General features: G+C 33.0%; 1 protein-coding gene across 1 annotated transcript in view; it reads left to right on the forward strand.

Moving 5' to 3' along the window:
* The window catches only part of MFN1 (mitofusin 1), a 35,208-nt gene that overhangs the window by 16,427 nt on the left and 5,804 nt on the right, over positions 1 to 12,977 (forward strand). The window contains exons 11-17 of the mRNA XM_028503151.2: positions 5,565 to 5,686; positions 7,196 to 7,322; positions 7,510 to 7,614; positions 7,885 to 7,987; positions 8,694 to 8,923; positions 10,526 to 10,678; positions 11,664 to 11,860. Of these exons, the coding sequence (XP_028358952.1) occupies positions 5,565 to 5,686; positions 7,196 to 7,322; positions 7,510 to 7,614; positions 7,885 to 7,987; positions 8,694 to 8,923; positions 10,526 to 10,678; positions 11,664 to 11,860 (1,037 nt within the window). The remainder of the gene's footprint in view (positions 1 to 5,564; positions 5,687 to 7,195; positions 7,323 to 7,509; positions 7,615 to 7,884; positions 7,988 to 8,693; positions 8,924 to 10,525; positions 10,679 to 11,663; positions 11,861 to 12,977) is intronic.

Raw genomic sequence — 12,977 nt, forward strand, 5'->3', positions numbered from 1 at the left:
GGGGGTCATGTCCTGCAACCCAGGTATGTGGCCTGACTGGGAATCGAACCTGCGACACTTTGGTTCGCAGCCTGTGCTCAATCCACTGAGCTACGCCAGCCAGGTCTGTAATTGTTCTTTCTTATAAGCAGTAACTGCCTTAATAGTAAGAACATGAATGTTGAATGTACTAGGCAGAATTAAATATTTGCTCACTGTCCCTCATCTTTAATTTGGTGAGAAATAGAAAGATTATTCAGGTAGATGAAGAAAAGTTATTTAAGAAAGAAAACCCACTATCAGCTATTAAGGTAAGATCTCTCTAATTGTTTGGAGACCCCCTGGGATAGCAGCAGATGTCCTCTAAGACTATAGGATACATGAAGTCTCAGTTACCAAGAGATCATTGTTGTCTGTTTATTGTCTTTCTCTTTTGCTTTCACAAGAGATTTAATGCTCTCCTCACTTTTACCAGTTATTTTATCCGTGGGGAAATATCTGGGAGAGGATCTATTCTGTCTCCCTTGTCTTTCCTTATTTAATGATCTTCCTTTCCTTCTTCCCATCTGTTCCCTGTTTGTCATTGGCTTCTCCTACCAAATCATATACTGTTCTGTTATACACTTATATACTGGTTCTTGGTACAGTTTAGCTTTCCCAAAATAACTCCTTGAAGAGGTGGGGATGAGAAGAACAAAAGATGTACTATGGAGCACTGGTTCCCAAACCTGGCTGAATTACATGGGGTGCTTTAGAGATCTGCAGATTCCTGGTCTGTTCCAGAGTCTGATCCAGTGGGGCTAGTATGGACCTCGGAATTGGTATATTTTCAAAGCTTTCCAACTGATTACAATAATCAGGCAGACTTAGAAACTATTCTTAATGTTTATAGGAGAAAATTGGCAGTTTATGTTTTATTGTAAAAGTATGTTTGGACATCTAAAAATTATATATGGAAAGAAACTGCTTATGAGCAGGAGTTTTTAAATAAACTCACGGAGAATGCCAGGATTTAGAATTTGAAATATTTAATTGAAACTGTTACAGATCTAAAATGGAATCAGATAGAAATTACTTGAATTTATCTAAAGAATTAATAAGATGGACCAAAAATTTTGTCTGGGTATCCAAACATTTAAAGCATCATTGTTTTTTGCTTTTTCTTCTTTTTTTCAATTTTTTCTTTTTGAAGAAGGAAACTTCATTTAGTGCAAACAGTTCAGTGGTAATACGGCATGGCTGTGAAAACAGCATAGCAGTGAGGCTGCCCAGAGCAAGGCGGCTCCATGGCCAGGACCCTCTTCAGCTAGGCTGTTACTCAGTGGTCCACACTGGCCTGCTCCCAGACGCGTCTTCAGTGTCTCAGCTCCAGCTGGAGAGACACAGTCTTCAGTCTTCTGTGGCAAGTGCCTTCTGCTTTTTGTTTTTTAGGGAAAAATTTTAAGGCCACGAATTTGTAAATGTAGCTTTGGATATGTTCCATGGGTTTCATAATTCAGTTTAGGCTTCATTGTTTATTTTTAATTACAATTTTTGGAGTATCCTATTTAATACAGGAGTTAAGATTCAGATGTTTTGATTCTTTTCATCTAACTTCCATTTATTAATTTCTTGTTTTCTTTGCATTAAAGGCTATATTACAGAATATGGCCTTTATACACATTTTGTCATTGTTTTAGAATTCTCCTTTCGTTGTAGTTTTAATGATTTTGGTGAAAAGAAAAGCTGAAATTCATTATTTTATCATGATTTTTGCTGTGGATTTCTTTGAGATTTATTTGGTGCAAGGGAGCTAAATATTGATGAACAAACAGAGTACCAAATTAAATAAGGCTTGGAAATTAAATCAAGTAAAGTCAATCAAAATGAACATTAATTCCATTAATACATTTTCTTTCTGTGTTCTATCTGTATTTAAACAGGTATAGGTTCTAAAGGCCCTTGAGAAATCTAAATCTCTCTGTTCAGTTCTTTGGCCATTACCTTTTAATAATTTTGGTTGTGTGATGGACAAAAATATATAAAATAACTCTTCTGTAAAATGTCAACGAATTTGTTGTAAACCAAATTTCTGGGACAACTGCTAAAATTTGAAAATGGACTCTGTGTTAGGTTAACAGTCTTGTCCCAGTGATAAATGCTCTAAATACAATAATTGTCTCATGAATCTGTATGTTTAGTAGTAAGGTGTGGTGGCTACAATGAATTATCAGATTGCCCAGCAGGAATGGTTATATGGTTATACACACACAGCAGGAATATATACACACACATACATGTAAAAATATATGAATATCTCTATATAGATATAGCCAGAGAAGGAAGGTAAACACAAATGAGGTTGAATGTTAACATTTGGTATATTTACTTGAAAGACATATTCCATTGGTGTTCTTTCTATTACTTTCTTGTTATTTAAAAATAGTACTTTAAAATAGTAAGTCAAGAGTGTTGAATAGTATGTTATTGAGTGTTTGGGGTGTGTTATCAAGGGGTCTTGACAAGTTCATTTTATGTTTTAATTATATATAAATATTAATATTTATTGGTGTAATTATGTACAATTGCTTACCAGCTGGCTTCTTTAAATGTTACTAGACAATCTGAAAACTATCTTAATTGAGATATGATTATTGTTTTGGTTCTGAATCTTTAATAAGTTATAAAACAGTCTAATGGATACCTTAACAAGATGGAATTTAAGTTAGTTTGAGGTAATATATTAAACTCAGAAAATTAGAGTTTCTGATAATTATATTCCCCATGGAGATCCAAAGCATATTAGTCTATTAAGGGTTCTGAGAAATAATTCAGTAAAACAGAGTATTTCTTTTGCAGGTTGACTCTTGATATTTTTCTGATCAGTGGGAACACCATTGTGGGATGGTGTTTTAATTTGAAGATTGCGTAGTTTCTTCTTTATACTTGTTGTTCATTGTATATTTTGAATCAGGGAATAATTTTATATTGCTTAATAACTTTTGAAGATTTTCCTTTCCTGTCTAGTCTAGCTCTAATACTGTGCTGTTATCTACAAATTGAAGACTTCATTGCTGATATCTAGATCTGCTTCATCGAGGAACATAAAATTTTTTTAACCTTTTTTCATTTAAAAATATTTTAATGTTTCTTTATAGTTTTTGTGGAAGTTAATTTGGCAATTAATGAGGCAGTATTTAAAGTAAAACAAGTTTTATTTGTTAAAAAACAAGTTTGCACTTTAAAAGTTTAATATTGTTTAATTGTTAGTGGTTTTACTTTGGCATGTACTAAGCAGGAATGCTGTAACTTCCTACCACCAATACCCTCATGATTAGTGATATGGAGTAATGTATCAGTGAACTTACCCATCAGCAGAAGTGAGGCCCTGTAGTGGAAGGAAGGAATGGTCTCTCTGAGTTAAAGCTTTAAAAACTGTTCACTAAATGAATTACCCTCAAGTGCTTACAGCTAGAGAAAGGATTTTTGCTTTGTATTTTATACCTCAAACAAATCCTGAAGAGGGCAGCTAAAGTGGCAAAAGACATTTTAAGTCTTGTCTTTGCAAAGTGAACAAATAACCATTTTAGAGATCTGAAAGCTAAGCTAATTTATAAATAGTACAATGAATGAATGTAATGTACTGATTTCAAGATGATATACAGGGTGTGGCAAAAGTAGGTTTATGGTTACTCATACAGAAAATAATACAATAATTAACAAATAAAAGAATAAGCTCTTTCATGTACGCACAACTGTAAACCTACTTTTGCCCCACCCTGCGTGTAGGACTAGAGTATTAAGTAAATACCCTTTAAATCTGAAAAATTATTTATTTTAATGAAGGATAGTAAAAACTTGAGAAAGAATGACCACAATTTTGTACTAGTTATATACAAGGAGTGACCCCCGGCCCCAAGCCCTGGAACTATCTTCTGGAGGGCATGCCTTTTGTAGTACAGGCTTCCTTTGCTGGGTGAGTGTTCTAGGAGCCTATCTGTATCAGTCTACTGGCTGGCATTGTTGTGAGAGGCTGCATTTAGCTTCAGTGAATTTTTTAATGAAGACTCAATATGTTTGCGAATTTTGTGATGTATAACTTATGAGCACACCTGCCCCACACTGTGCTGAGTGTTCAGCAGTTTTTTGCCAAAAACCAGCATGACCCCCGTGGCCCACCCTCCCTGTTCACCCATTCTCGCCCCAAGTGACCTTCTGGTTTCCCTGGATAAAAAAAATCCTGGAAACGTTTTTCCGATGTGGGAGAGGTAAAATAAAAAACAGTGGAAGCACTAAAAGGCATCAAAATCGATGAGTTCAAAAACTGTTTTGAGCAGTAGAAAAAATGTTTCTATAGGTGTATTTTATTAAATGGAGATTACTTTGAAGGTGACTGAAGTATAAACATGTACAAAAAATACACAATTTTTTATAAATATAGTCTGTTTCGGAGGATGTCCACCCTTGCATATCTGGTATAAAAAGTTATACCATATGCATAACTAGTACAAAACATTAAATTCAGAGAAATGTTGAAGTTGGGGTGTATTCCTAATTTTTAATAACTCACCACAGAACTAAACATGGCATCCTACAAACCACCTATTATAGTTACTGATGTTGTGACCTGGTTGAACATTTCGTGATTGTTCAAAGATCAGATAGTACTATTCTGTAAACACTTGTAGTTGTTTTCAAGTGTTATGTCAGTACAGAGTTTGACTTTCTATGAAGTAAACATGAAAGGCTGATTTTAATTTAATGATTTTTCAAATATTCATGAATCATCATCATAAATATTTTAAATAACTAGTATGTACACGTATTAAAATTGAAACTAAAATTTCACAAAATAAACATCCACCACTATATGTGATTCTGAAATATTCTATTAAAAAAAAACACTGGTCATCAAACTCTGATTTGTACAACTGTTAACAGGTTATGAGCTGCATGAACTTGAAGGTAAAACTAATAATAGGGTGTCATGGGGACCAGTATGCACATACTGCAGACCAATGATAGTAACAGTTGTCTTTGATTTAAATGTAGACTTTTTATATAAACAATTTAAAGTATTACTCAGGTTGTTTAAGAGTATTTTTCAAATTGTTCAAATTTTAATCTGCAGAAGTCCTTTTTAAAAAACTTTATGTGAATCCCAGCATTCAACTAGTTTTTTAAATTGTAGAATTCGAGTGTATAACTGAAGAACTTTATTAGGCTATCTATTGCAAGTATGAGAAAAATTTAAACTAAAAGTAGATTAAAGGTGATATAAATAAAATCAGTAATTCTAGAAGAAAAGCCTTTAACACTGAAAATAGTACTTGGTTATTTACTTTCAAAAAGTAATATAAAAACCATTGCACATTACTGTGTAAAATTACACAAAGATTTGAACTTGCTGTTTGGAAGCCCTTTTTACTTTTGAATCTTTGTAATTTTTTTAACCTTTGTAATTTTATGTTGTGTTTATCATGCCTTTATTTTATATCCTAATTTCTGTTTTGGTTAAAGTTATAAACAGCAAGTTTTTGTGTTAAAATTCCTAAAAATGTTGGGATGGAATTACAGTAATGTGTCATGGCTTCGGCCCCTCGCAGGAGTGTATCTCGCAGTCAGCAGTGAAAACAAAGTTTGAACAGCACACTATCAGAGCTAAACAGATACTAGATACTGTGCAAGACATAATGGATTCAATAAACGTGGCAGCAGCAGAGAAAAGGTATGAATGCATTTATTGCAAAATAAAAACGTAAGTTTTATGTCAATATGAATTCCTTAAGCTAAAATTTTAAATAATTATATTATGAATACTTTACCTACTAGAATAAAACTTCTGGGTTTAGCTAATCTTTACTTGCACATTTTTAAATATTTGAAACTGTAAATATTTATTTACTTATTGTACACATCCTTTGCATTCCCTGCACCTCAGTATCCTTGTGTATGAGTTGTGGTTTTAAAATGTTTAGTGGTTTTAAAATATCTTACAGCAGTGGAGGAGACATTTTTCGAGCTAAATTTCTAGAAGAAATCAAAATAGATGACCCTCTTTTTTACATTCAACACATGACCAGTCACTCATATATTCATACATTGATCCCTTGAAATCACTCTTTTATGCCAGTGGTGGTTTTTTATCAGCTGGCAAACAAACAAGATGATATTAACTGCCAGCCAGAAAATCAGTTTGGTAAGCATTACCATATATGTCATACTGTATTGCAGTATTTTATTCCATTTGTTACTTTATAAAAATGAAAATGAATGCTTGAAAATGCCAACACCATCAAAGAAAAGGGTAGTTGTTACAACTTTGATACACTTGAAATGATCAGGATGTTATTTGATGTGACAAATACAGTGATGTTGAGCCTCAGTTGAACCTTTAGTGAACTTAAGCTGATCAAAAGAAAGGTATAAAGCATAAAAGTCCAAGATGACATATAATTGGAATTTTAAATGTATCTGATATTGCTGGGAACAATTCCTGTCACATCTAAGTTTATTGCCTAATTTTAACACATTTCTAAGAATGTATTATCTTAAAAATTAGAGAATTTCCAGCTTATATAACAAAAGGGTGATACTCTAGAATCTGATTTCAGGCTCTGTACACTATTTCTATATAATGAATATTTGGTCTGCTGGATTGACCTTATTAATTTTTAAAAACATAGGACATTGAACTAAACATGACACAAAAAAGATGTGATTTGAGGGTGGTTTATGTAATCATAATACCTCAGAACAACAAAGTCCAGATATTCTAGGCTTTGTGGGCCATACTATCTTTGGCAACTATTCAGTTCTGCGGTTTTAGAGCAAAAACAAGCGTTTGGGTAGTTAGTAACATGAATGAGCACAGCTACATTCCAAGAAAACTTTAACAGAAACTAGCATCTGCAGAGTTGGCCAATTTGCTGGCCCTTATATATTAAATAAAGTCAGTATTGAATTCTGTTCATATCTGTGAAGTGTTTGGAGGCTTAGAATTCTTACTAATCCTTTGGTGGGATTCAGGTGACACATGGGCAGAGATACAAAGTAGTTTAAATCCAGTCATCTGTAAAATTTTTGTAAGTGAAGTATTTAAATCTTTCAATGTTGAAATACAAGATTTTTTCTTCTATCATGCTAACAGATAGTTTAATATATAATTGAGTGCATTTGCTTAATTGCTTTGAGACTTTACTATCCCTGAATATTAATTACTTTCATACTATGATAGAGTTTATTCAATGGAAGAGAGGGAAGACCAAATTGATAGACTGGACTTTATCCGAAACCAGATGAACCTTTTAACACTGGATGTTAAGAAGAAAATCAGGGAGGTTACAGAGGAGGTGGCAAACAAGGTGGGTAACAGGAACTCTGTGGTTAAAAAACGGAATAGAAATATTTTTCATAATGCTAAAAATGTTATTCCTGTAACTTAGAAGGAATACTTTGGTTTTGGGGTTTTTTTTTTCAATTTGAATTTTTGAGTGATTGATGAATTTGTTTAATTTTGTTTATGCAAATTTTTTTTTTTCATATTTCCAGGTGTCATGTGCAATGACAGATGAAATTTGTCGACTCTCTGTTTTGGTTGATGAATTTTGTTCTGAGTTCCATCCTACTCCAAGTGTATTGAAAGTATATAAAAATGTAAGTTAAATTGTACTTAAAAGTTATTCAGATAGTTCCCTCACCTTATTCTATACTATTATGTGTTGGCTTTATGGCAGTCGGTACATAGTTGAACTGTCACCATTTCCTGTGCACTCTTGTAATAAATGTAAATTATTTTGTATTAAAATACATAAAAAAGTTATCCTCTTAGAATAAGATCATTTTAACACTTCTACATTTTTAAAGTTTTATAAAACTTTATATGCTAGAGAAAAAGATGATGTGGTCATTTACTGTTTTTACCAGGAATTAAATAAGCATATAGAAGATGGTATGGGAAGAAATTTGGCTGATCGGTGCACCAGTGAAGTCAACACTTCAATGCTTCAATCGCAACAAGAAATTATTGGTAATAGTTATGTCCACAAGTTCATGTGTAGTATTTCTTTATTTTGTTGGTAAAGGATATATTTTCCTTTAGATGTTTAATAAAATGTAAAACAGCCTTGGCTGGTGTGGCTCAGTGGTTTGAGCTCTGGCCTGCAAACCAAAGGGTTGCCGGTTTGACTACCAATAAGGGCATAAATAAAATTTTTTTTTTTTAAAAATTGATGTTTCTCTTCCTCTCTTCCTTCCCCCCTCTAAAATTAATACAATCCTTTTTAAAAAAATATTTTATTTATTTATCTTTAGAGAGGGGAAAGGGGGGAGAAAGAGATGAAGAGAAACATCAGTGTGGTTGCCTCTCAAGCACCCCCTGTTGGGGACCTGGCCCACAACCCAGGCTCATGCCCTGACTGGCAATCAAACTAGTGACCCTTTGGTTCTCAGGCCAGCACTAAATCCACTGAGTCACACCAGCAAGGGAATAAATAAAATCTTAAAAAATAAATAAATAAAATGAAAACATTATTGACTGTTATTTTTAATTTTTTAAATTCCTTTAGTTTCCCATTATTATTTAGTTCCCTTATCCCCCCACCCTACAGCCCACAGTCACCACACTCACTGTTATTTATTTTTTATTTTTCATTTTAATCATTGTTCAAGTACAGTTTTCTTCCTTTTAACACTGTTATTTTTTAAAATAAATGTCCTAATTTTGTTCTTTATAGAAAATTTAAAGCCATTGCTTCCAGCTGGTGTACAGAGTAAACTACATACGTTGATTCCTTGCAAGAAATTTGATCTTAGCTATGACCTAAATTGCCACAAGTTATGTTCAGATTTTCAAGAGGATATTGTATTTCGTTTTTCCTTGGGCTGGTCTTCCCTTGTCCATCGTTTCTTGGGCCCTACGAATGCACAGAGGGTGCTTCTGGGATTATCTGAGCCCCTCTTTCAGGTACTGATTTTTTCTGTTTTGCTTTTATTGTTTGGAGTAGTCTTTTTTTATCAGGTGTTTATTGCTGTACTCCTGCACAGGTATGTGTCTTTTATTCTCACCACTCAAGATTCTCCTTTTGTGTTTTGCTTATGTGATTTTCTCTACTGGGGTAAACTATGTGGAATTTGCATGTTTGTGAACTTGGAGCCATTTCTGAATTAGGTATGCTATTCATAGCAGAAAACCAAGTGGAAAGTTTTCCTTCTGTACTGTTACAGGTCATTCTACTTACATAATTGAAACTCCTTTTTTATATTCTCATCTTAAAAGTTGTTGTTTTTAGACTTAAGATAAACTGTAATTGATACAGGTTTAAGAAACTTTTTTGAATTTACCAATTCAATAATTTTTCAGATAGTTATGAATCACCACAGTCCAGTTTTAGAACATTTATATCACCCCAAAAGATACCCTGTGCCCTTTGCTGTCAGTCATCACTCCCACCTCCAGCCCTAGTGCTAGTCAGTAGTTATCTTTTTGCCCTTTTTAGAAGTTTCCTAATACATGGAATTTTTAAAAGTGTCTTTTATGACTGGCTTCTTTCACTTAACATAATGTTTTCAAGGGTCATCGTGGTGCACAGATGGTGGTAGCATACATCAGTACTTCATTCCTTTTATGGCTGAGGACCATTCCATTATACACCTCACACATTTTATGTACCCACATATTGGTTGATGGATATTTGAGTTGTTTATACTTTTTGGCTATTATGAGTAATGATGCTATGAACACTCAGGTTCTGCTTTTATGTGGACATCTGTTTTCACTTGTCTTGAGTATATACTTAATAGTGAAATTGCTGGGCCATAGACAAATCCATGTGTAACTTTCTGAAGAACTGCCAAAATGTTTTCCAAAGTGGGTACAATATTTACATGCCCACCAGCAATGTGTTAAGGTTTTCTGTTTCTTCTCGTCCAGATTTGTTATTATCAGTCTTATTTGTTCCTAGTGTGGGTGAAGTGGTATCTCATTGTAGTTTGGTTATATTTCCCTGATGACTAATGATTTTGAACATCTTTTCATGTGCTTGTAGCCATTTGTGTATTTTGCTATGTAGAATGTCTGTTCAGATCATTTGCCCAATTTTTAATTGGGTTATTTGACTTCTTACTGACTTGTAGGAGTTCTTTATATATTTGAGATACAAGTCCTTTATCAGATAATGTGGTTTCCAAATATGGTCTTCTAGTGTGTGGCTTATCTTTTAATTTTCTCATGATGAATTTTTAAGTGTAAAAGGTTTAATATTAAAGTTCAGTTTTTTTAAAGGGTTGCACTTCTGGTATTAGAACATTTTTAAATACAGTTTTAATTTTTCTTGAGTTGAGGGCCTACTATTATGCGTAGACTGATTGTATATTATGATATCTAGGTCGTAAAAAATAAGTTTCAGACCATTTTTATTTTCTTCATATGTTTATGGTAAACTTATTAATTGGCATTGCTCTTGTCATTAATTTACTACTATAATTTTAAAACATGCAGTAGGATTTTATAAATGTTATTTCATTTGTAGTTGTTTAATTGTGGTAATTCTTTTTTCCTTGTTATTAGCTCCCCAGATCTTTAGCTTCTACTCCCACTGCTCCTAATAATCCAGCAACACCAGATAATGCATCACAAGAAGAATTAATGGTTACCTTAATAACAGGGTTAGCTTCTCTTACATCCAGAACATCTATGGGCATCATTGTTGTTGGAGGAGTGGTAAGAAACAGGACTTTTTATTGTAGTGAAGATTGTAATTTTCAAAGCTGTTTGCTAGGTCGCACAGAAAAATGTATATTTACTTCTATTTCCTAGATCTATAAAATGTCATGAAAACTTGTAGGTTAAAATTAGTGAATTAAGCCCTGTCTGGGTAGCTCAGTTGATCAGAACATTGTCTCAGTACACCAAGGTTGTGGGTTCGATCCCCAATCAGGATACATATAGGAATCAAACAACAAATGCATCAATAAGTAGAACAACAAATTGATGTTTCTTGCTCTCTGTCTCCCTCCTTCTCTCTCTAAAATCAATCAGTAAATAAAATTTTAAAAAAGAATTAGTGAATTAAGTCTTATCTAAAAATTTTTAAATTGAAAGAATACTGATATATAACATTGTATTAGTTTAGGTGTATAGCATAATGATTGAGATATATGTATAGTGAAGTTATTACCATAATATAAATTTTTAAAAAATACATCTTTAGGAAAGAAATATCACCAACTAACTGGTCCTTAAAATAATGCTTTCCAACTATTTTCCTATCACTGCACACAAAGAAGTGATATTTGTACATGGGGCAACCAGAATGATCCAAATTCCTTACCTAATCTTCTCTGAATACCAAAGGGTATTTAAGATTACTTTTCAGTAGTAGTTCTTATGTTAAAAAAATTTAATATCATTTAACAGCATGCCTTTGCATAGTTTGCTGTTTCAAGCCTCTGTCCTAAAAGAAATGAATCTCCTTTTTTGAGATACATTGAATCAACTGACCAAATGTCTAGCAGGTTAAAAACTTCTTGCCTGATATTTATGTACTACTCCTTTTTCAGCTTGTTTGGTTTCTGATAACTTCAGATTCTCTAGACAGGAATATATACTTTTTAAAAACAAATCTGACTCAAAAAGACCTGTATGTAGTACAGTCTCCCCAGAAGTGTTTTTCTTTCTCAAACTGAGCTGTAAATTTATCTTGCAGGTTTGGAAAACTATAGGCTGGAAACTCATATCTGTTTCATTAAGTATGTATGGAGCTTTATATCTTTATGAAAGGCTGACCTGGACCAACCGAGCCAAGGAAAGAGCTTTTAAGCAACAGTTTGTGAACTATGCAACTGAAAAACTGCAGATGATTGTTAGCTTCACAAGTGCAAACTGTAGCCATCAAGTACAACAGTAAGTTGAAAAATTCATCTTTAGCTCTTAAAAATGGAGTTTCATTGAAGTGTGACATACATGGGGAAAATGCACAAGTAAGAGTATAGTTTATTTATCACAATGTGAAAAAACACATTTGTTATTACTCTGATAAATACTTGGATCCACTGTCTTTTTTTATATATCATAAATATTAATTTCATTGATTTAGTAGAAGTATATAGAATTCCAATTAAATCAATGCATAATATTCTGTATTTGAATTAAAAAGTTCTCTTGAGTTCAAGATGATTGCAATTTAATGGAAGACATAATGTACACAATTATAATAAAAGGGAAAAAGTGATAAGTAATATTAGAGGCTCTAGAATCTGAAATCATGAAGATTAGTGGATCAATAAAATTATCTAGAGGAGGTATAGAATGTGCAGAACAGGAAGATATAGGCAGAGAAAACAGCCTAAACCAAAGGCAAAGAGGGTAGGCAGGCAATGTGTTCAGAAACATGAATTTTAGTGAGAGCTGTGTATGTATGGAGGGATAGGAGTACATTCAAGTATGAACCTAACAATAGGACAGGGATTTGGATAATTAGGAAACATAGAAATGATATCATTAATACATAGCTGTAGAACAAATAGCTTTGCAGTGGTGTGTGTACAGAATGGTTTAGATTAAGGAGACAAGAGTTTGCTGGGAGATGATAACTGTTTCAGACATAAGATGAAAACCTGTACTAACAGCTACAGAGAATGGAGAAAATTAGGGAATGGACTTGAGACTACTGAATTAGTTCATTTATTCATTTACCAAATATTTACTGAGCTCAGATTTTATGTAATAGGTTTAATTTTACATCAAGGAAGATCTTTCCTCTAGTGAAGATAGCTGGGTCTGTAGTAGAAGTCAGTTGAGGTTCATGTACATAATAAAGTTAATGAAGCTTTCCATTCATCTGATCATCAAACATTTATTCATTGTCTACCATGTGACAATAACTATGCTAGACATTATGGGAAATAATGTCTAAAAAAGTTAAAAATAACTTGATCCTTTCTTTAGAGGATGTCACTCTAATGGGGAAAATGTTAACTAATTTTTTCAGTTCAAATATTAGCTAAATACTAACTTGATA

The sequence above is a fragment of the Phyllostomus discolor genome, chromosome 2, assembly GCF_004126475.2.
Source record: "Phyllostomus discolor isolate MPI-MPIP mPhyDis1 chromosome 2, mPhyDis1.pri.v3, whole genome shotgun sequence".
Lineage (NCBI taxonomy): Eukaryota > Metazoa > Chordata > Mammalia > Chiroptera > Phyllostomidae > Phyllostomus > Phyllostomus discolor.